The sequence below is a fragment of the Temnothorax americanus genome, unplaced genomic scaffold, assembly GCF_048541705.1.
Source record: "Temnothorax americanus isolate GAGA-0224 unplaced genomic scaffold, ASM4854170v1 Scaffold33, whole genome shotgun sequence".
NCBI classification, from domain to species: Eukaryota; Metazoa; Arthropoda; class Insecta; order Hymenoptera; family Formicidae; genus Temnothorax; species Temnothorax americanus.
The window spans coordinates 921,576-946,046 of NW_027509475.1; the positions used below are offsets into that span (position 1 = coordinate 921,576).

The 24,471-nt window shown below is 37.6% G+C and overlaps 2 protein-coding genes across 6 annotated transcripts in view; one reads left to right on the forward strand and one right to left on the reverse strand.

Annotated features, from left to right (window-relative positions):
• Positions 1–6,399, forward strand: part of LOC143901403 (uncharacterized) — a 34,788-nt gene extending 28,389 nt beyond the window's left edge. For both annotated transcript variants that reach the window (XM_077413693.1, XM_077413694.1), the window contains 4 exons: positions 342–578; positions 1,049–1,917; positions 2,450–2,732; positions 3,360–6,399. In XM_077413693.1, coding sequence (XP_077269819.1) covers positions 342–578; positions 1,049–1,917; positions 2,450–2,732; positions 3,360–3,550 — 1,580 coding nt within the window. In that variant the 3' untranslated portion in view covers positions 3,551–6,399. The remainder of the gene's footprint in view (positions 1–341; positions 579–1,048; positions 1,918–2,449; positions 2,733–3,359) is intronic.
• A 2,528-nt stretch (positions 6,400–8,927) lies between these two features.
• LOC143901408 (solute carrier family 41 member 3) lies at positions 8,928–24,259 on the reverse strand. Of its 4 annotated transcripts, XM_077413714.1 has the most exons (10): positions 24,090–24,259; positions 22,036–22,284; positions 19,044–19,163; positions 17,955–18,218; positions 15,742–16,034; positions 14,036–14,360; positions 12,380–12,680; positions 11,934–12,139; positions 11,395–11,543; positions 8,928–11,313 (listed from the first exon to the last, which is right to left on the reverse strand). In XM_077413714.1, the coding sequence occupies exons 4-10, from the start codon at positions 18,214–18,216 to the stop codon at positions 11,134–11,136; spliced, it is 1,716 nt and encodes a 571-aa protein (XP_077269840.1). In that variant the 5' UTR covers positions 18,217–18,218; positions 19,044–19,163; positions 22,036–22,284; positions 24,090–24,259; the 3' UTR covers positions 8,928–11,133. The 4 variants fall into 4 exon arrangements, with proteins under 4 accessions (XP_077269840.1, XP_077269839.1, XP_077269842.1 ...); XM_077413713.1 differs by lacking the exon at positions 24,090–24,259 and having other exon boundaries at positions 22,036–22,499; XM_077413716.1 differs by lacking the exons at positions 22,036–22,284; positions 24,090–24,259 and adding an exon at positions 19,536–19,560.
• Between the last annotated feature and the right edge of the window lie 212 nt (positions 24,260–24,471).

A 24,471-nucleotide genomic window follows, 5' to 3' on the forward strand; every position in this document is an offset into this window, starting at 1 on the left:
TGGCGTTGTTTTGCTCTCGATAATGTCATATCGTTACCGTTACACTCATCCGTGCCGTGGCGCGCCTTTTCGTCAGTCCCCCGACTCGTTATCTGTGCGTAAATAGAAAGATGTCGTGCACCTCGCTCAGGGAAGAGATAAGTGTTTCCGGTCGTTAAGGCCTGACGGACGGGGAACGGAACGGTGTGTTTTTCTTCCTCGTTTTTCTTTATTTTTTTTTTATTTTATTTTTTTTTTTTTTGAAGGAACGATACTCCCGGCGTTTTCGGTCGAGCGGAGATTCAACGGCGCCGAACTCGACGCGACGCATACTGAACGTTCTTTTTTCGCCTCTTTTTCAGACCTGAATCTGTGGAACAAGAGTATCAGTCAGCGCTGGCGGAAGCTGCGGCGAAGATGCTCCGTGCAGGAGTCGTCGGAGCCGCAGGAGGCGCTGATACAGGGTGGCGGGAATCACGGCGTTATACACGCGGTGAGATCGACGCCGGCCAGCAGAGAAGCCTCGCCGGCCGCGAAGAGCCTTCAAGATGGTAGCTCGCCGAAGAAACTGCTGCAAACTAGTTCCCTGAGGCTGCCAGGTGAATTTTAATCGACCCGAAACCAAACCACCGTCGCGAAATTTAAGCGAAGTCTAGTCTTGACGTACACTGTTGAATATTAAAGGATGAAATTTAAGCCAATTCCTGAGTTAAATAACATTTTGTTTTTTTTAACTACCATGAGTGTCAAAATTTATTATTTTAACACAAAACAGTATTATTTTAACCGCATTGGTTTAGTTGAAGTGTTAAATTAACGACATATTAAGTAGGAGCAGTGGTGAGCTATAGAAATAATTAAAAATGACTCAAATTGAGTATAATTTGACACTACGATAATAATGCGTTCATTAAAGTTACTTTTTTATAATTAACTAAAAAAACTATTGAAGTTATAGATGTTGAAAATTGAATTTAATGTTAAAAGAATGAATATTTCTTTCGTTTCTGGTTCTCTGCGAGGCCGATTGCATTTTGCACGTGTACTTGATAACAAAGTATGTTTGCAGGTACGACGAAGGGAATCGCCGACATCCAGCACGTGCTCCGCAGTAAGTTCAGCAAGATAAACGCCGGCATCAGGAAGCGAAAGGCGCTGAGCGTGACGGAAGTGTTCCCCCCGCAGAAGGACAATGCCTCGAATTTCTACGTGCCGAGTCCGCTCACCTCGTCTTCCAGTCAGACCTTCGAGGAGAATCGTTACGATTCGAGCGAGCCGGCGTCCCTGCCGCCGTATCCCTTCCACGATAACCTGGAGACCTTGGCGGAGAGCAGCGTCCCGAACTCACCTCACTGCAACGGCAACAGCTTCGCCTACTCCGCCCAAGACGGCTACGAGCAGAAGGACCTCTACGAGAACGTGGTGTTCTCGAGGTCCTCGCCGTCGTCCTGCTGCCCGAGAGTCCGGCCAGTTCTCCAACGCAGCAACTCGGAGAACCGCGAGGCCAGCGGGCACGATCTGCACTCTTACGAGAACGTGCGCTTTCAACGAGGAGCTGGCGCTCCGCGAGACGATCTGGCTACCGGAAGTCCGTACGCGGGTCGACACCTGGCCAGAAGTAACTCCGAGACGAGGGAGCACGCGTACGAGAACGTGCACTTCCAGAACGCGAAGATCAGGAATCAGTCGGAGCCGTCGTTCGAGGAGATACACATACCCAGAGTGACGCCCAGAAAGAGGTCCACCGATTTCAAGCTCGGCGGACAGGTGAATAATTACTCGGGCGAGGTAGCGTTGAATTCCGCCGGTGGTAAGGAGGACGCCCCTGCTAGTCTAGGTACGGAGAGAAGTTCCGGCAAGAGAAACCCGAAGAGGCTCAACAGTAGAAGCGTCGCGAATATTCCCAGCTCTTCGGGCGCGAACTTGAAGACTTGGCAAGTGAGTAGATTCCGATAAAAAAAAAAGAACAATTTTTAGTTTTTACCAAAGTTTCGTAAGTTCAAATTTGTGTCAATAAAGATTTAGTAGAGAAATATATATATAAACAACGGTATATATACAATTAAAATGTTAACAAAAGTTTTACCGGTTAAAAATAAAAATAAAGACGTAACACGGAATGTAAGAAGGTCCAAGTATTTTTCGTAATAAATTCTTTACGGTTCGTTTTTAAAGACGCTTATTTAGTATCATGATTATTAAATTGATTATCAATTTAATTACGTGAACTATTTGGGCTTCAGCTTGATATTGCATTTCAAGATCGACATTATTCGGCGCGCAGTTTGCTGAGCCTGAAAAAAATGTATACGCAAAAATATTATTAGGCACAAAAATCCAACCCGACCGTAGAAAGTATTTCGATTATTGTGTTATAAAAATAAAATATTTCTTGGCGTAGTATTACTACGGCCTATATAGCACGCGTAAGTTTTTCTGCAGCTTGAATGCAATGCGATTTTCCTTTCAGGGTACTCAAGACGCGGACGAGGGTCTGAATACCGATTCGGAGCTTGAGGATATCGATGAGGCCGCTGAAGGGGAGGAGTCACGTTTTTGTACCTTGCCAAGACCTGGTAAGGGGAGCGCATCCTTTACGATACTGACCGCCAGATTTCTTAAGGGTCCCGGTCACAAGGGACTCGGCTTCAGTATCGTCGGCGGTACCGACAGTCCTCGCGGAAATATGGGGATCTATGTAAAAACTGTCTTCCCTAATGGTCAAGCTGCTGACTTAGGCACTGTTAAAGAAGGTAAAGCCGTATATCCAATAAGTTAATTCTGTATTTAAACCTTTTTTTGAGATAAGAATCAGTTTTCATGTAAGATGATATTATCTCTTCTAGATAATCTTTCCTCGGTTTTTTTCTCTAGATGTTTTTTTTCTTTAATAATGTCCAAAATAATTTTTTTATCCAAGCAATTATTTGCCAAAGCAAATTTCAAAAATTATTTTACAAATTATAGTTATTTTTGTCTTTCAAATAAAATGTAGGCGAGAGTGGGGTAATTGTGAACACGGGGTAAACGCGAACGTTGTATTGTAGTGTAGTATACTAGAATAGTATGATATTTTCCGACTTCTCGTACTCGCGTACCACACTGAGCGTATATCGGACTATCGCTGGGTGCGAGAAGTAAGAGAATATCACTATTCTAATTTACATCAATAGTAATCGTTTGCGTTTACCCCGTGTTCACAATTACCCCACTCTCCCCTAAATATATTTCAAAATTACTTGTTAAAGGATTACGCTTGTGTGATAATCGTTAAAGATTGCTCTGCAATAGTTTTTATTATTGTATTATAATATTTATTGTTATATCATTATATTTCCAATTAAGATATGTATTTCACAAAATTTGCTGTATCTTCGCAGGGGACGAAATTTTGTCAATAAATTCGAAACCTCTTCACGGTATGACCCACGCCGAGGCGATCGCCGAATTCAAGTCCGTAAAGGCCGGGGATGTTGTTTTACACGTGGGACGTCGCGTAAACAAGAAGAAGAAAGAAACCTTGAGCCTGGCGACGGTTAATCCTTCCGTCCCGAGGCAACCCGTCACGTGAATTCGTCTAAAGAACGTCGCAACGACGAAGGATTTTTCCGTTTGCTAAAGTTTTATGGAATCCGATCTTTCGTTCTCCTACAAAAAATCCATATAGCAATATCAATAATTATTGCTGGCAATAATACGCGAAAGATCGAGACAGACTGTGGTACGATTTACTTTGTTCTCTTAAGAGTTCGTGAGACGAATTGCGTCAAACTTGTATCTCAAACTTTAATATTTTGCCTCTAGCTTTTGTATATCTTTTCATTGAAAACGAGATAAAATTGCGTATGCAAAATTTTATACAATTAGAACGATTAAAAACGTCAAATTTTTTAATAAGTGTTTAAAATAATTTATTAATTTAATGATTGAATATATGTATTAAAAAACGGAAATTTATGCTTTCTAGCAGACATTTTCCATAACTTTCTTTTTTGTGTTGTTTTAGTGACGAAAATCGGGCCAAATTACTTTTCCACATAGTTTTATTGTATATTCTACGTTAAATGCAGCAAATGCGTTGAGGAAATGCAGCTGAAAAATGTGAATTTACGTTTGTCTCACGACTTTAAGATTAGATTTAAGGGCGGGATGATAAAGTTATTTGCGCGTATTTGCGACTGCGGTAAGTTTTGACAAAATTATGAAGAGATTCACTGACTCACGTTCATATATATCCAATATAAGGATCTTGAGTCAGAAAAACAAAACGCGCTTAGGGCTCAGACACAATAACAAAAATAAGGAATAAGATAAAGGAATAAGGAATAAAGGAATGTCGCATCTCAATTCAGTACACATACATTAAAGTGAGATGCAACATGCCTTATTCCTTATTTTTCTTATTGTGTCTGAGCCCTTACAATCACGATTTCCGTTATATTTTCTCGATATATAGTATATAGGGATGATGAAAAACTGACGATGCTCTTTTGATATATCACAAAAGAGAGCGAGGAAGCAAAGTCTCACTTTCAATTGACATAATCAAACGGTGAAGCGAACACTGTCGAATCAAAACACGTTTACTTCCACGATGGTCACTGGTGACCAACATTTAGCTTTCCGTTTACGTTTTATCATGAGCGACAGTCGAATAAATATATTATATTATATTTTAGGTGCAATTTAATAAACTGAGTATTTTATTATTTTTTTCGATATAAAATATATAAAAATATATATAAAATAATCCAATTGGCGTGAACGGAAAGCCATAGAAAAAATTTCTAGATACAATACTATTAGGATCGAAATAGGGCCACACACAATCAATATTTAATATTGAAAGAAGAATATTTTAATCTTAAATAGAGGATTTCTTAAATCTAGAATAATTCTGAGGAAATTAGAAGGATAGCATCAAGATTATTTTATTCTAGATTTAAGAATTCCTCTATTTAAGATTAAAATATTCTTCTTTCTAGAAGTCTAATTTAAGAATTCCTCTAAGATTAAAATATTCTTTTTTCAATACTAAATATTGGTCCTATTTCGATCCTAATAGTATTGTATCTAGAAATCTTTTCTGTGAGTTGCAGCTAAAATTACGCTTGGCGGTGAATGTGTTAATTGAACGACCGATTTACTCGGTGCCGGTGCCCGCTATATTAAACATTAATATTTATCGATAAACTCATAATCATCGTCTAACGTTATCTATTAGAGACATCGATGTAACGGAGAATCATTGAAGCTTTCGATTGAATCGCATTTTCTCACGTTTACTTATACATATATGAATATGGAAAATAGACGAATTAAACGTGCTGAGCAAAATTCGGCTATTTATAAAACGGAACTTACCGAATACAACGCAACGAAGTCCTCCAGTTAGCAATTAACAGACGATTTATTTTTATAAAGCGAACAAAAATGTTCCGCGAAATTTTTGTACAGTTAATGACGAACAAAGTGACGTACGTTTATTAACGTAGCTTTATGCAGAATCAACGAAGCGAACGGAATCGATCGTGTATCAATTGTACGACAGATATTTATCTCTAATGGCCGAGTGATACGTCATAGAAATATAAAAATCTGACTTCGTCCGAGAGAAATGCAAGGATAACTAAAAGTGGCAAAAGAACGGTCAAATCTTTTGTCTAATTCTTTGTCGGATCTCTTATTAAATATAATCTAGGTAGAATAACAGCAATAAACTTACTTTTTTACATCCGATTGTTAATAATATTAAATATTATCTTATAATTGTATTAATAATAATTTTTATAATAATAATAATTTATTATATGAATTTATACTAATAATTGAGAAACATTTTGCCATTTTTATCCATCCTGAAATTTTCTTTATGCAGACCCGTGCAATTAGGTATACACGATAGGAAACCCAAAGCCCGAACTTTATCGCAAAGTCGTTATTTTTTAACCGTAGACTAACGAAGATCGTCCAAAGATAAAGCCCAAAAAATATTTTTACTACAAAGACGAGAACACGCATAGAGAAAGCGCATATCTATATATTATACATATACACATATAGTATATATATATTATATTTTGATCGAGCGAGAGAACGCATTTATTTTAAGAGGAAGCAACATTATATTAGTATCTAGTCGATTTGTAATATTTTCGTTTTTGAGAGTTGAGAGCCCATTCTATAGTCACAACGACGAGAGAAAAAGGAGAGAAGAAATTTTTTATATATGAATGCATATATATACAGATATATACACGGTGATAAACACACACGATTATATATATTTCTTATATCCATTTTCCAAGGTGTAACGAATCGTATAATCGATCGGTAGATTAAATTATTAGAACTTAGGATCGCCTCGCTAATTCGACAAAGGTAATGTATGCTCCGCACAATAAAACATTTTTAATTAAATTTTATAAAGCATTAATTTCGGGAACGTCTCCCCACCTCTTCCATTTATTAAATCTTATAATAAATAAATAATACGAGAGAAACTAAATAATAATACTTTCTTCTTGGCGAAATGTATAATCTCTAAATCTCACATGCGTGAAAATTATGAAGGGATATAATCAACTAGAGATTCACATACGGCTAAGAGGAAGAAATAGATACAAAAGGCAAGTGACTTGATGAGTTTCCAAGCTAAATGTATCGGCGCTTATTGTCTGTCGTCCGTTAAAAATTTCTAGTTTTGAGCAATAAGAATGTCGGCGGGAATGCGTGCATGAAAGGGAAAAAAAGCAGGGGTTATTTAATGGATTCCAAGCGGGGTAGCACACAATTTCTATTTCTAGAATACCTTCAACAACCTTCCAAATATATTATCCGGATAACTTTGACGATTTTTCGAAGATTTCGGACGATGCGAAATCATAGCTAACTCTCGCCTCGGAATATTTCTTTATCACAACTTTTTATTTTTTCACGATCTTCCGATTAATTTTCGAAAGTACCATCGTGAACCTAAAAACCTTATTACAGATTCACTATGGCATTTATCGAATTAAATGGGACCTTTATTGTTGTCGTGAGTATTTTCTACGTTTCTTTTTATTCCTATTTTTATACCGGCGCTAAATCGTTCAGGATCAAATTTATCCGGGTCCGGATATAATGACGGATCTCGATGCAGCCCAAGCACCGGTGATAAAAATCGGAATCTCCTTCGATATGCGAATGTTCATTGTCGGCAGATTGATTTCTTTGGTGCCGACATTAAACATCCGCGTGCCGATTGATTTCCTTGGTGCTCACGCGATTCAACATTGGAATAAGTGAATATTTCCTCAGAGTCTCTGGATGTGTAAAAGAAAAGTATAAAGATATATTTTTTACAAAAAAATACAAGCAATTTATTTAAACTTACATATTAATAACGAAATATCTTTGTTACTTAATGTAATACTTATTGCCATTTATTACTTTGTGAAGATAAGTCATTTCATTTACAGCGTCATAGATGAGATTACCATGTCTTGTTAACGTTTCGTCGATTTCCTTACAGGACAAAGTTCAAGGAAATCGACCAAATGTTAACAAAACATGGTATGTCTTGATTTTGAGCTAATTCATATATAGCGAACACTGACGTCGCCGCAAAGATTTTCATGAAAGAAGCGATTGCTCAGAGCTTTTTATCTTTTTCTCTTGCGCAATAGCTTCCCCCTGGCTAACTTTATTTAAGGTTGCTGCAAATGAATAAAATAATGTGGTTTTTTTAATGATCTGTTTTAAAAGAAATTTTAATTATTTGATTTACAAAACTGCAACATGAGATAATAGATGTAAATTTTAATTAAAGACATATAAAAAAATTGCGGATATTAATGTAATATGTAATATGTAAAAATATATATTAACATGTTACGTCGGTAGTCTTCTTGTCATTGTGAGGATATTTTTACAATTATTTGTATTTTTTCTAATGTATAACATTCGAAAGTAATGACAAAAATTAAACAAAGTCTTTTAAACATTTAACTTAAGAATGTCGTGCCATGTCGTAAAATAGAGCTCAATAAGGCCGGCACCGAGGTCCGTCAATCCGCAGAGAGGAGAAGGTCAACACTCGCGAGATTTCTTTGCACTTGCTTTTTAATATAAAGATAATTCGTAGTTACACTTGTTTCAGTTAATTCAAGTACCCTGACTTGCGAGTAGGTCGCGAGTAGTATTCACGCACAGGTCGCGGTACGCATTTCGATTTAGACTGCCCGCCGCTGATTGAAGGGGCGAGCTTTTTATCGCGCCCGAGATTATTGCCTTATTGCCAATTCAGATAGCTTCCGAGTTGGTGTCGACACCCAGCAGCTGTCAGCGCTTTTGTTTCCGGGATCGGGTTGCGTCGGTCAGTAGCCGTGCGACTTGACTTGGTGATGCCCGAAATGTTACCTAAAGGATATGTTGCAATTACCGAATCTTGTAATGACAGCTCGGTGTTGCAATTTTAGGCCACCTTAACTTTCGCCTCACAACAGGAACTTCTGATTTAATAAATGATAATTCGACCGAAGAGAGATCAATTTAAAATATTATATAATGAAATAGAGTTAAGTTTGCAAAATTTTTTTACAGAATTAAAAGTACGCACAAAAATGTAGGTCACAGTCTGATCGATTTTACATCAAAAACAAAAAAAAATTAAATCTTTGAGCACATATATAAAGCTGTCAGGGCCGGTATCACAGTCTCCGATTAACGTGATTCTCCGATTAAACTCACTCTGCATCTCTTTCTAACTATCCTTCTAGAAAGAGACGAAGAGTGAGTTTAATCGGAGAATCTAGGGAGAATCACGTTAATCGGAGACTGTGATACCGGCCCTCACTGACGACAATATTTGCTTAATACAAAAATACTGCAGTTTATATATATACAAAATAAGATACGCCCTAGGGAAAACATTTAAGAACAATATCGTGCAATTAGAACTAAGATTGAAAGCCTAAAAAAAAAGTTTATTGTATTTAACTTTTATATGTGCAAAAGCACATTCAGGTTGATAGGTAAGCAGTATTGCGTGTAGCGAGAGATGGCGCAGCAATCGAACAAGGACAGATGCCTTTCGTTAGACAAGGACAGATATAGATATATATAACATAGAAAACAGGATTAGAAATGTTGACATTATCGACATCGAGGAAGTTCGGGTACTCGCAACTCGTCGCGTCGCGTAAAAGAGTCACGGTGCGGTCTCGCTTCGGCGCGTATACTTGACGCGAGACACTACCGTGTCTCTTGATGTAAATTATTATTAAGACTAATGGATTCAGCTTATTTATATTGTTTTCTTGTCTAAAATTATTCTGAGCTTTATCCTTTTAGATTATAATTTCGAATATCTATCATGCTAATGTAAGATTAATACTAATTAGTGTAAATGTTAATTTTCATAATTAAATGTTGCAATAACTAAAATAATCTAAAACACAAATAAAATATATACAGTAAAAAAATATTTAAATATTTCAGATACAAATACAATTGCATTTCAAAATAATTTATTATTAAAAATTTTTATAAATGGTTCGAACAATTCTTCGTGAGCGATTTGAGTTTTTGTACAAATTTTGAAACGTTGCACTCTAGCTGCACTATGCTTCTATAACAAGTTTGTTAATACTATGTTAAATCTCCGTAATAAATTTTAGGCTATTAAATTCTTAATGAATTTCGAAATATCAAAGTATAATTTTAATAAAAATTCTGTCAGTGGTGTGAAGCATTTTCACCACAATTCAACGTGCTGTGTGTGGACGCTCGAAATGCGAATTCCTTAGTATCTTCAAAGAGAAATAATCGACACAGGTTAATTACTTGGCATTGTCTGAGTATTACGTAAGGCGTGTCCCGGAGACCGCGTTGCGTAATTAAATAAGGTGTATGCGCGTAAGGCTGCGGCGGAGAGCGACAACGTTTGCTTTAATAATATGTAGCTGAAATGTCGCTGCTTTAGTTGAGTTGCAATTGCGCCGTAATTGTACGATTGCGCAATTAAATGGTGATCCCATTCGCCGTGGTACGTTTTCTTAGGATGAACGCTTTGGGTGTCTTGCAACTTTCAAGATGAAAAAAAAAATAATAATACAGGAATTCCTGACATTCGGCTCGCTCGCTTTTCTTGTGGCTCTGTTTCTTCACGGCCACGGTTTTATAAACAATGATTGCTATAAGTTAAAACACACTATCGCAAGTTCGAACACGTCGCGATGCCATTAGCTCATTTCGTGTCGCGACGAGTATTCTTCGTCAAGACGATGCAGCTATTTACAAGTCTTCTAAAAAAACGCTGAAAGACGTCTCGCGGGCGACTGATGGAATTTTTACAAATTAAAACATCTTTCAGATACCTTTCGAACATACGTATTGTTTGCTACTAAACTGACTAGGCTCCTATTTATTTGTCAATGGTTCGTGATACGTTTGGTGGAAAAAAGAAACGTGAAATACGTGCTAGAACTGCTAATCATCATGCTGCTTTGTAATCATCACACTTGTAGTTCACAGCCGGTCACACGTTTGCAGAAACTAACAACTATCTTTTAAAATTATAGTTAACAAATGTGTGTATGTATGTGTGATCTGAGTATTTTCCTCATTATGTCTCGCTTCTTGGTATTATTTTTGTCGACGTGTCTCGTTCGGTTTCGCGAGTCACTTCGAGTTATATGTATAATAGTTGCTTTCCATTTACACTCAAGTGATCTGAGTCACTCAGTTATTACAGTGAGTATTTTATACTCATGTAAGATATGTCATTTTGTATTTACCTATTTATGGTAAAGTTATCGCATAATAATACAGGTCCATAGCCTCACTTTTAATGTGAGTTTATTCGATTCGTTAAAGCACGTGGTCTCGACTGTGAATAAAAACTCAGTTGAATCTCACTCACCAGTATGCGAAAAGAACGTGCATTTAACTGAGTTATGACGTCACAAGTGAGAATTATCTGAGTTTTGATGTAAATGGAAAGCAACTAACGCCACGAAGCAAGACGTTCAAATTGTTTTGACAGCGCGAAGCACCCAATTCTCTTATCCCGTAATAAGAAAATCAGAAATTGTTAAAAGTTCTCCACGCTATATGTGTGTGATTGTATGCGTGCGATGATTGTAATTCTATCTCAGATTTCCGTTTCGCTTAGTCGAAGCAGTATGGTTGGTTTATCGCGTATATAACGGCAAAAGCTGCCGCCAGAAGTAGCGATCCGCTCAGATCACCTAGTGCCGTCAAGTAGGGGATCGCCGAGTTGTCGGGATCGATTTTGAACCTCCACATCGCGTGGATAATTATGTGCGCGACGTACAACAGAATAATCACCTGGAGAAAAGAAAATTTTCGTTATGGCTTGTTTCGCGGTTCAAAATCAAAGCAGGATAATTTGTAATTTCGTGGACTTACTTGTATTAAGGAAACAACTAGATAAGAGATTACGAAGTAGGCGTGTAACTTGCAATCGCCTGGGTTTAAAGCGTTGGCGATGAAGACGAAGACCAATTGACCAGGGACCGCCATAGAGAGGAGCAACCTCGCGGTCTTGGCATACGGCGCTGTTTGTAAAGAAAGAAGATCTCTAGATATTGAGTATATTCTAGTATTAAAATGTGTTTTTTCCCTAGAAATCTAGAAATCGGCAAATTACGGCTCTCTAATATATAATAATAATAATTATTATTATGTTATAAATCACATCAGTTAAAATTTAGTTTTCTTTTGTTACATAAGTATTACACAATATCCTCGATTTTGTCTCCCATCCGCAAAGCCTAAAATATTTATTACCTGATCCTTTGCTGATCTTTTTACTACAGCTAAACGAGAAAAATCAATGTACGTAGACAAGATGAGAAAATTTATTGTAATTTATTAGATACGGGATTACCAGATTACAGATATGTCTAATTGTGAGACAATTAAATTAAAAGTGGAATTATACGTACTTCCTACTAAGAGCGCGGTCCACGGAAACACCCAAATTTTGCCGTACGACGGCAGAATTCCCATAATAGCAGACTGGTGCAACATGGTTGACATTCGAGACGCTTGCACCGATACCAAGTTGCCGCCAATTCCGTTAATTACCGGTTGAAAGACTTCGGATCCTTTAAAAGAGTCGATCGATCTCTCAAGTACTAATCCGCCTCCGCTAAAAATAAGAACAGAAATAAATGAATAAACTGAAAATACAATTATGCGATAAAATTCTCAAATTATAATTAATTGGTCGACATGTGGTGAGTTAAAAAAATTAAAAAAACAGAAATTAATAATATATTAATAACATAATTGCGTAAGAAAGAGATTGACTCAAATATTCGTGAACAAACAACTCGGATAAAATTCCTCGGAAAACTGTAAAGCTCAAAATATTATTTTGACTACTAACCCACTGATCAGGAGGGCGGACAGAATGGGAACCCAACCGGACCTCAATACGGTCCTTGTATACTTGTTCTTCAGCACGATTAAGATCCAAATCGGCAGAAGAACCACTATAAACAATCCGATAACGACGTACAGCACCCATTCTTGGTTGTATATCAGCCTACTGTAAAATTCCGATGCGACGAAGGAGAGAATACTGATGGACACGACGTCGCCGATAGACGCGGCCAACGGAGTCGCCAGATTATCCGGGTTCATCTTGAATCGATAGGATATCATGATCACAGCGATCAAGACGAAGTCTATGGAGAAGAGATAATTTTGCCGACAATTTAAAATTCCGCCTATTAAAGTACGTACTACGTAATAAAGAATAATTTAAAGAAGGATGCATATTATACTAAATGTCAAATTGAACAGTTTGGGAGTTAGAAAGATGAAGGAACAAAAAGAATATAATAAAATGAAAAGCATTCTCTAGTTTTAAAATTTTAGTTTGCAACAAATATTAATAATCTATATAAAACAAAGTCGGGTTAGTTACACCATTTATAATTCAAAAACGGCTGGACAGATTTTGAAAGTATTGTATATGAAGTAGGGGTACAATTTCCCGGGGGGTGCTATAGTTTTTCGTTACCGATATTCTGGAAACCGGTTTTTCTAATTTCTTCAATTTTTCGGAAAATAGGGAAGAAGAGGGGGGAGGAGAAAGAGAGAGAGAGAGAGAGAGAGAGAGAGAGAGGCAGAGGGAGAGGGAGAGAGAGAAAAAATAGAGAGAGAGAGAAGAGAGAGAGAGAGAGAGAGAGAGAGAGAGAGAGAGAGAGAGAGAGAGAGAGAGAGAGAGAGAGAGAGAGAGAGAGGCAGAGGGAGAGGGAGAGAAAGCAGGAGAAAGAGAGCGGGAGGGAGGGAGGGAGGGAGGGAGGTTAGGCGGTACGAAGTTCGCCGGGTCATCAGCTAGTATTATATAAAGAAAGAGAGAGAGAGGAGGAAAGATAATTATAATAAACTGTTCTTTCAATAGATTAACGAAACTATTTGTTATAATAATAATATATTTAATGATTACATGATCGATAACACGATTAAATAATCTGACGATCTGCATGCTAATGAAATATGAGACCCATTTCGTATACTAGAAATGATTATAGATACATGTTATATATATATTTTAATCAATAATCATTTCAGGCTTTATTAGAATATTGCAAACAGAAGAATGAAATGTGAAATATTGACAATGGGTAACATAAATCAAGAATTCAGAACGCGATAATGCATGTATGCAAAATGCGTGTAATATTTTCATCGAGAGCGTTCTAGCGAAAAAGTTTCAGCAACGGCAAAAAAAGATCCCCGGTAAAAAAAAATGTAGATAAAGGAAACGCGTGCATATAAGAAAAGCATTATCTACTATCGAGCATGTATCATTTATGATCTGCTAACGTGGCTAAAGGAGATAATGTCTATTAATATAATGCACGACTGGAGTCGCAAGCAGCGATAGCAGTCGTTGCTAATGCTGAATTAGCATTCAGCAATAAACGACGGATAGTTACGCTTCAAAGAAGTGTCGATTCGTGGGAGATTAGCGCGTAAAAGGTATGCGTTAATCGGCTTAATGAGCATGCCGGCCGACGAGAGGATGGCTCACCCAAGATAAAGCAGGAACTGGTCGCCGTGCACATGCACGAGACCGCCAGCATCAACGCGTGATTCCACTCGAAGCCGTTCCCGTTGATCCCGCCTACCCCCATGCCGAACAACGACAGGCAGACGGCCGCGACGATTGCCTGGATCTGCACCAGGGCAATGTTCCCGACGATCATCTTGACGATCTCCCGCCGACTGTTCATGTTACCTAAATTCGCTTGGGTGCTCAGCCGCGACGCCAGACACATATCGAGATTACCCTTTAAACCCTGCAGCGACGTCGTCAGGATCAGCAGTTGGGGGACTTCTACGAAAGCGGGCATGTTCTGAAATCGAATACGTCGAGATTAGAATATAGTGTGTGTGAAACGATATTTTATACGAGGTAAATTTATCATTATTTTAATTGCCATGTAAAAACGAAGAATAGATCGAAGAATGCTGGGCGCGTTGATATACATGTATCATAATAAGATTATACAGATGGTTATTTATTTATTGTTAATTTTACTTAATTATCATTATTATGCTGATTGGTTCTATTTTATTATTTACTATATTTTTTAGATATGATATCTTGGCGAACTACGATCTGCAGGTCAAATCCACCGTTTTTTTTTATATGCCCTACGTAATTATTATTAGCCAGTTAGCTCGATTAAAAAAGTCTTTACTGTTAATTAGGTTAATTATTTACTGGCGAAGAGTTACTTATTTGGTGTAATTATTATCTATTATTATTACATTTTCAATTTTTAATCAATAAAAAATTTTTTCTCTTTTGTTATATAAGTACATAATACCTTTAATATTTTGCCTCTTGACGCGTAGAATCTAAAAAAAATGATCATCTCTTCACAGGAAAAACTTGTCGACTATAAAGTATGACAAAAACGGCAGTGGTTTAGTTTGCATTAAGAAAGAGGTAATTTAGAAATGCAAGCGTTTAAGATGCTCGGCATACAATTAATATGCGTTGCTTATTCTTATCATGATACACGTATTGTTGATGAGTTGACTCATCGTAACCGCTCGTTTCAGGATGCTTCAAGCTATTATACGTGAACCCGCGATAAGACTTGATTATTTTGTTCTCAGCTAATCGAATGATTGCGGATAAATTCCTCAATGAAATGCACCTGTAATCTCCGTTTGGAATCTACATGAGGTCGCGGTATTAAAAATGTGAACGGCATTCAAAGTGTTTATGTAATCGCGCGAGTGTTAAAAACGACACCGTGTGTATCGTAACGTCATACGATCGATAAAATGTATCGGAAAATATTGAAGAGCGCATCAATTTCGACACCGTTTTTGATAACAGTACAAGTAGATCATTCTTCTATCTCGGAACAAATACCTCTATGAAAGGATAACGCAGGAAAAAGATGAAAAGGTGAAAGAAATGAGAATGAGGGGGGGAGGGACGATTGTGATATCCAAGTTTCAACACCTCTTTAAAAAGGTAATGCGGGAAATAAATGAAAAGGAGGAAGAAATAAGAATGGACGATTGGATTGTGATATCCGAGTTCTTCCTCCGCAATGGCCGGTACTCATAGTTATTTAAGACCGTCTTAAATTCAATCTTAAGATGTCACCGAACCAATCACAGAGCCGTATTAGCGTCTTAAGATATTACTTAAGACGATCTTGAAGACTATGAATACCGGCCAATGTGGCGTCTTTTTTGGAGAGAGGTCCTTACCTTCGCGGTGGTGAGGACACGACCGGCGCCGATGGTACCCATACCAGCGATGAAGAAGGGTATCGATACTTGCATGAGCGTGTGGTACCATTTTTCATTTCTAATGTCCTTTCCGCCGTGGGTCGGAACGTTTGGATCCTTACGACGTTTGGATCCTTCCTCATCGGGATCCAAGACGGCGTTCGACGAAATTGTGACAATGGAACTGCCGCTGGAGAGAGATCCATTCCCGTTTACTCCGCCGGGCGTGTCTTTCTTGTCCACCTTGTCACCGCCGGATGTCTTCAAGCCGGCTGTCGACGCATCGGTTACATGTTAAGTAAAATCCCGCTCAATGGACAGTTCGCAATGAGTATCCTAAGTAATGATCGTGCTAAAATTGAGAGATACGATCAAGTAATTTGTCGCTTCGTTCGGGCACGGTAATTACCGGCTACAAGAATTAGGAGTCGTTTGTATATTTGTTTCTCTAAAAATGAGGATTTATAAGCTGACATCGTATAACTCTTTTCTGAACTGTAATTAACTCGTGTAATTAAGACCCCGTTCTTGAGTTGATTTTACATGAGATTTAAAGAGAGAAAGAAGGCTCACTGACGATCGGTCCCCTGGTGACCGTCAACATTTCCGCGCGTCGTCATTCTCGTGTAAACAATAAACTCGCGCTCCGCAAAGGCATATACGTAAACGGCGCGAGGGATTACTGAACGATGCTTCTGTCCGCGTCGACATTATAAACTGGCGCAAGTTTATGGTACCCGGAATTACGACGGTCGTGCGACGGTCATAAAAATCATCGGTGAGTTACTTCGCGTTGTAATCGTTGTAATCACCATTATGCGGCGCAATTTTTTTTCCCACCATACTCGCGAGTGATTTGTCACATCGCGATGACGATTTAGTTCGTTCGCTTCCTGTAGGTGCGAGGTAAACATGAGTTTCGTGATGCGAAGCGATACAAACGAGCAATGATGCCGTCCGTCGATTGTGCTGTCGGAATTTGTCTGGCTCTAAATGGCACCGCGTAAATTTCGCTTTATCAAATGGCAATATTATAGCGTAAATTTTTATTGAGAAAATTCTTTCGTAGATATGTCGCAGGGATTTCGTGTAATTTATTTTTTTCTTGCAAAATTGCTAAGGAATTTACAAAAAACTGGGATATTGTGAAATAAATAAAAATTATAAATATATAAATATAATTTGTAAATATAAATTAATAAAAATTTCAACTCACAATTTCATTGACAGAACCTAGGATTTTTCACAATCACTAGTAAGATTGTGTAATCTTTATTCATTTTGTAATATCCCGGTTTTTTAATGAATTCTTTAAGTATTTTGCAAAAAAAAATTACTCAAAATTCCTGCGACATATCTATACTATTCCACTATTATTTGCTACGAAAGTTTGTCGTGTTAGATAAATACGCGCAACATTCATGTAATTTTCACGCTGGCGCGTCTGAATATATCTAACTATTATTTTTAGTCGAAGGTTACAACCTATTTGGTGACTAAACATTTTTAATTGCTAAAATAATTTACGCTACGAACAACTAGAAGATAAAAAGTAACGATAACGAGGAAATTACCACGTAGGAGTTGATAAGTAAATATCAAGTTTCAAGTACACGAAATTGTCCGCCTTTGCACAATGTTATTGAAAGCCCTTTGTCGGTAATTTTGTCGCTATCGCTATCGCTTTAGCATTGTGCATCCAGCTTTACAACGAAATCCGCATTAGGTTGTATTGCTTCAATAATATTTACTTTTCCGAACTTGTTCCTTGGTTTTTCGTCGCTAATCGTACTTTTCGCGCGGAATGAAAAGCTTCGAGCGCACGCCTCATGAGAAATCGAAACTCTGTGTAAATCTATTATTCAAATAAATTCGAACTTTAATGCCGCGAACGCGGATGCAGTCTTTATCTTTGTTCGCGGCGATCGAAACCGATCGATACCATTATTGACGTAAGAATTTATGTACCGTAAGATATTTATGGTACTCTGAGCAACGATTTACGACGTTTAAGCCGAACACTTGCTATGCACACCTTTCAACAGTTTTTTTTATCTTTCCTAGTTAATGTCGCGCAAGACTTTCGGAATTAGCATTTAATCATTTAATCAAATAAACGTGGTCACGCGCGCGACGTTCGGGTGCGCGCACACTCGCGAGTTCGACCGCGTTGATCACGCGACTTTTCTTACCGGCGACTTTCTTCACGAAGACAGGCTCCGGGTTGATGTCCACGCTCAGCTTCTTGTCATTCATCTTCTCGATGTTGTCGATATTGTCGAACGTCAGCGCATAGTTGTCCATACCGTTCGTTGTGCGTATAGTGAAAGCTTGGTCCCTGACTCTTTCAATGTTGTTCGCCCTGTCATCGTTGTTCCCGTTGCTGTCTTTTGACGTGAGACCAGTGCCGTTCTTCGACGTCGGATCAATCTCCGAGTCCCGAAAAGCGACCATATCTGAAAGACAAGGATTCAATTAAGCGGATGCGATGCCTCATTCCGATCTTTATTCGAGATCTTCGCGATATATCCCAGATTTAATGTTTGGAACAAATCGTACAAACAGAGAAACGTAACGGTTTCCGAAAAGGCAGGTAATTTAATTATTATTAAGTTATAATAAAACTTGAAAATTGACGTAGTTAACAAATTATAATAATGTAGTAGAGCTTTGACGGATTATGATAATTGATTATAACATTGATGGAAATTAATGCATTGTATATGTAATAATTTACAATTATAGAGTTAAAACTGTATTACAAATATAAAACTGCATATTATAAAAATTACAGATTGGACCGTGATATTTGCACGTCGTAACACTTGTTTTCTTATTCTAATACATCGATAAATAGAGTTCCTTTAAATGTATCTTTTTTAGACTTTAAGACTTCTATCTCTTTTTTTTATCGCAAGTGTCCACTTGTCATTTCATTTGCCTTCGATAAATATGTAAAACTGCGAAACCAGGAAACATGAAAATTAACTCGATCGCGTGAATAGAAGTCATATTTAAAGTCTAAAAAAGATACATTTAAAGAAACTCTATATTTATCGATGTATTAGAATAAGAAAACAAGTGTTACGACGTGCAAAGATCACGGTCCAATTTGTAATGTTTATAATCGCAAAAAAGAAGTGAAACAACGCGTGATTTTATGCGGTTAAATTTTGAAGTTCTCCAAAGATTTCTCGGTGCGATTCCTTTTCTTCATGCATATTACAGAGAATGAAACTCAATATATATGTATGTATATATATATATATATATATACATACCGAATTCGCTGCTGGCCTACGGTGCTGTAATAGTCCGTTCGGCAGAGGTTGATCTTAGGATCAACCTGCGACAATCTCACGTCGGATCGGCCTGTTTCCGCGATCTTCGACCTACAAAAACTGAAAATACGCAATTTATAGATATTATTCAGGATATCTGGAAAACTGTTTGCCATATCACAGTCAAATTAATTTGCGCGCGAGAACTCGTGTATTAGCGATTTATAAGAAAAAAAGAACCGATTAACAACGGGGGTGCAAAAGTGCGAAGATAGGAGAAACGGAGGTCAGGAATTCGAGGCTCGCCGCGATTACGCAAGCGCATCGTTCGCACGCGTATTTCTTCGGAATGTTCGGAATTATAGACATCGTGAGATTTTCGAGCTTGAATCCGATCCGCGTTTTTCGAGAGCGCGGAAACCCGAGAACTCGCCGCGCTCGCTCGCCGCGCAACTCTCCGCAAGCGTATAAAATCGATAGTTCAATATAAACCTAATCATTTGCCGACGCCGGACGCGTAATTCGTAACCAACGAGAACGTCCGCCAGACAGAAGCAATCGATACCTAATCATGACTAACGGTTTTACCTCGTGTGCTTGCACACGTATGAGTTATGAGTCGTCCGTAAAAATAACCGCAGGTTTATCGCATATTTCTACCTGTTGAAACTATTAAACACGAAATTTGAACGCCGTTAAGTTAAGAATCCTGTAATAAGAGTATAGGTAAATAATGTGTGTGTGTGTGTGTGTGTGACACACACACACACTACGCGATAAGATAGAATAAATAAATATTCGACATTTTTGATTATCGGGATTTAATAGTAATTTTTCTAAATTATATATATTTTGCTTTTATATGCCTTAAAAGTTCTGTGTATATATTCGTACGCGTAAAGATTGGTAAGTATAACAATATAACACTTATTATTCATTAATCGAAAATCCAAAAGTTTCTTTGTCTATACGATCCTTGAACTTCGATTCTCAAACAGGAAATTTAAACGCACACGATTAATTTTATTATGATTTAAAAAATGTACGTATATTAACTTCAGCAATATTTATTTCTCCAGATACAAAAATCTTAAAGAAATTGCGTATACACGTCATATATCAAAAGAAAGATTGTTGGAGTCGTTTTATGCAACGCTCGACCTAATCTAAACGCATCATTGCTTATATCAGACGATATTTGTTGATGGCTGAAGTAGCCGAAGTAGTTTTCCTTTAACAAACCTTTCTTTTAATCATTGATGTTTCTTAATAGTATATATCTCCGGTAATTGATAGCGATAACCGTGAGTGGTCAAGTCGTTGCTCCGACCGGCGCGGGCGCGGCGCGACGGACTCGGTGCTCCTGACACTTCGCGTGTGTAACGCAATATGCAGAATCAGCGGGAGCGTCGCGACTTAATCTGATCGCACGTTTGGGGTGATGAAGGCAACCGAAGCTCTCTCTCGCGTTCGCAACTTAATCTGATCGCACGTGTCGCGGGAACTGAATTACGCGTGCGTGCGCGGAAAAGGGACGCGTGCACCTTTTGCTACGTCTGCCCACAAAGGGTCTGCACTAGTCTGCAGTTTTTCGATCCTCGCAAAAATCGAGGAGAAGTCCGAGTTAGATCGACCGAAGTGAATTGTAAATGAAATATAAATTACGAAATGAATTATAAACAGCAGAAATAATAGGTAACCAAAAAATACGATAATTAATACTATTAAGTAGTATTATTAATCTGGGAAAACTCTTTATATCCTTTTGTATTATGCGTATCTGCCATTTATTTTAATAAGCGAAATAAATAAACGTTGACTTAATTTTGATAGATTGCTTATTACGTTGTTGTATTTACAAACTTAAATAATTGATGTTCACCGAATTGAGCTTGATAGATCTAATTTTACATTAATAATTTATTTCAACATGTATGTGTGTTTTTGTAATTATAACTTTATACATGTAATTACGACTGTTTCTTCCGTATAATTATATGAATTAAATTTAATGCTAATATAATTGTGAATAGTGATTTCATTTTGCGCTAGATATCAGGCGTTTCGATTGAATACGTATATTTATCAATCACTTCACACTATTATCGTGGCAAATGAAGAAATGCTTTTCATGATATGACACTATATTATAATTTTATTCGATAACATTCTCTCGCAAGAGAACAAACAGTATTCATAAACAGATAAATAATATCTTTCTATACTTTAGACTTTGTTCAAGATAATTTGCGCGCTGAAAATTGCGATATCTCGCGAGATAATCGTTTCGTACGCGCATTTTATGCATAAATTATTCGTTATTCGAAATTTACGAGCAGCTTCTCCATTTTGTCGTGTCCCTTCATGAAGTCATTAATATTAATTATTATAGACAAGGTGCATTATTGCAAGAGAAAGTACAGTTACAATGTGCATTTTGAAAAGGCTCCAAATATTAATTTGCAAGTTAGACTTCCTTTATCTTTACTGGCTTTCAAGAATTTTCGCAACTAATTTCTTAGTTTTTGTATTTATTCAGATACTTTAGAACTTTAAAAGCGTCACAAATTGTACAGCGTAAATCTATAGTAAAAATCTATAGTGAAAATCTGTAGTGTATGTGACCTAAACTATGAGATTTTCAGTAGTGGCAGTGAATATTGTGAAACGCAGCTTTAGCTCGTCTTATATTTATTTCAAATTTATAGAAATTTCTCTGATATTTCTTTTTATATATACCAAAGTGATCGCAAATAATTCATTTGTTCGGTTTTTACTGTACAGATAATGATTTTCGAGTACATTTGCAAGCGTCAAGTTTATTTCCTTCCAGCATTAAAACATGAAAATTTCTCGATTATATTTATCAATGATCAACCGTCTATCTGATTGTCCGGACTTCGTGATAACTCAAACAACAAAGCTCTCGGGATTAAACCAATTGCAGATAAAAAAAAAAAGACTATCCAGATACAGATGGTTTGTTACTTACGTAGAAAGCTCACATCGAATCTGCGCCAGCGTGTCGAAGTTCACCGATGTAGCCCTCGTTCCTAGAGACTCCGTTGACTTTGAGGACGGTACCAGCGGTCTGGATGACGGCCCCGTTACCGATTCGCGAGCGAATATCCCGCTGCCCGGAAGTTTGACGCGCGTTCTTCCGCGAGACTCACGTGAAGCCGCCCGCGAGCACAAGTTCGAGCACTCCGTTAGGATTTCCAGCGTTGTTAAGTGTCGCGCACTGTGACAAGAAAGGGCCCCCGGTGTGCCCGCGTGTTAGATTTTCGGAGCGCACGGAGGTGTCCGTACGCGTGTCGCGCGCGGTTCGGCTTGACTGATAAAAGGAAGCCGCCGCACGATTGTCAGTACTCCTACTTGTACTCAGGCGCTCGTGCGTCTACCTCGTCGTGTCGACGTATGCACGTGCGCTATCTCGTCGGCGCGGGTAGGTGGGAGCCCGATCCTAAGGCGAATCGCGTATGCTTAAAGATCGGTTCGCGAGCGGCTGTCGGAAATTCATCGAATTTCCCCACCTGACTTTCGCCGCGGGGGATCGCCGACCGAAGTTCGAATTAACGAGGAACGGAATAATGTTATCGAGATTTACGGGATTTACGGGATTTGAGATGCATTTACACAATTCTATGGAATCCGGATTTTCTCTTCTATAGGAGGAAAAATTAATCTAATGAATTATTTAACGCGTTGCTCGCGACTTTTACGTATTTTATCGCGCGCGCCATAGGACTTTCGTTATCGCGTATAATGATAAAATATTATGTAATATAATTAAAGTTTATCTTTATGTGACGGTGATAAATATATAGCGCGCTTTTTACTTTACTTTCTTGTCCAGCTATTTATGTTATCCAAAATTTTGTATTAGTATTTATTTCTTACAAGTATTTTAAAATATTTGGACAATGTTGGTCATTAGCGATTATTATGGCAGCCAACGGGTTAAATAGGATTTTCTTACACTGCGAGACACATGGCGCGTTAATGTTTGCACAGTAGAAAGCATTAAAAGGATTATTGATCCTTGAAGTGAACTATCAATCGAATCTCGGTGACAGTTTATCCGTAAAATTTGTTAAAGTCATTTCTCTCTCGGAAAAATAATTTGGTGTATATTTTATAGAATTATTTAAAATTAACACAAACGACATTAATAATTTAGTAACATAACAATACATTATAAACGACATTAATAATACGGTAACATAATAATATTATATTACTGTAATTTCTCAATGAAATTCTCGTCATTCTTCCATAATTAATTTAAGATCGATCAATAACTTTAAGCGTAAGGTATGCAATTTCATTATTTAACAAAAGTTGAAAATAGAAGGAAACTGGTTACTATATACATTATTAATAAACTGAAAACTCATCAAGCACATTAACAAAGTATCGGAAATACCGATGAATTATGATCATTTAAACGTACATTTTTCCACTTCGTCAATGAATAATCTGAAGTTCAACCAATTAGATTTAATATCAAGATTTATTGTTAGATCGCGCACTATTACTCAGTCACTTGATGCAAATCGCTCATCATCAGTATTCCTTTCGTTGACAAATCTCATTCTCAAAAGATATGGATATTCGGTACACGAGATTTTTATGTTTTGCAGTATTTGACCTTTTAAAACGTTTTATAGGAAGATCCTTGTTCCAGACCTTCGACTCTAACTCTTAAAAGAAAGATTTTCAACGTCCGTCGACGACTTGTGTGCTTGACATGCCCGAATCGCGTGCCTTCAATTATCATTGGCAATTGATACCGTATGCCGAGCACATAAACCTTTTATTACCCTGCGACGACAAACGGCGTTGATGATTATTATTTAAGTGTGACGTAAGCAACGGTTTGCGTCACGGCGAATCGTTTAATCGGGTTTTAAGGTATTTACTTCGAGACGACCGTCAGTGTACCGCGAAGAGTGAATCACGCGTCGATTTGTGCACCGTTCACACGCGCGACGCGATGTTAATACATATTTTTAAAGAACGAAATAAATAGAAATACTCTCTGACCTCTCGCTTGACTATAAGGCTTCCACGACGACGGCGCTTGGCGAGACCAAAGTTGCAAGGAGGATTCAGTTGAGATGATGTAGCTGCTACGAGCCACGAAAGAGAACTAAGCCTTTTAAGAGTTCAGAGGGATCGAGTTTAGTTTGTTGAGAAAAAGGGAGTTTCTTTGTAATAATAACTCGTATTTACGTAGACACGACGAGTCGAAATACCAACGATTATAGTGCATTTGTGAAGTCTTTTCTAAAAGAATTGATATAAAAGGTGGAAAAAGCACCCACACAAAAGAAGTGTATACAGTGTATAGAAAACTTATTTAGCAGAAAACTTGTTTGTTTGAAAGATTCTAAGAAAACGTTGAAAGATTGACGAAGGATGATTT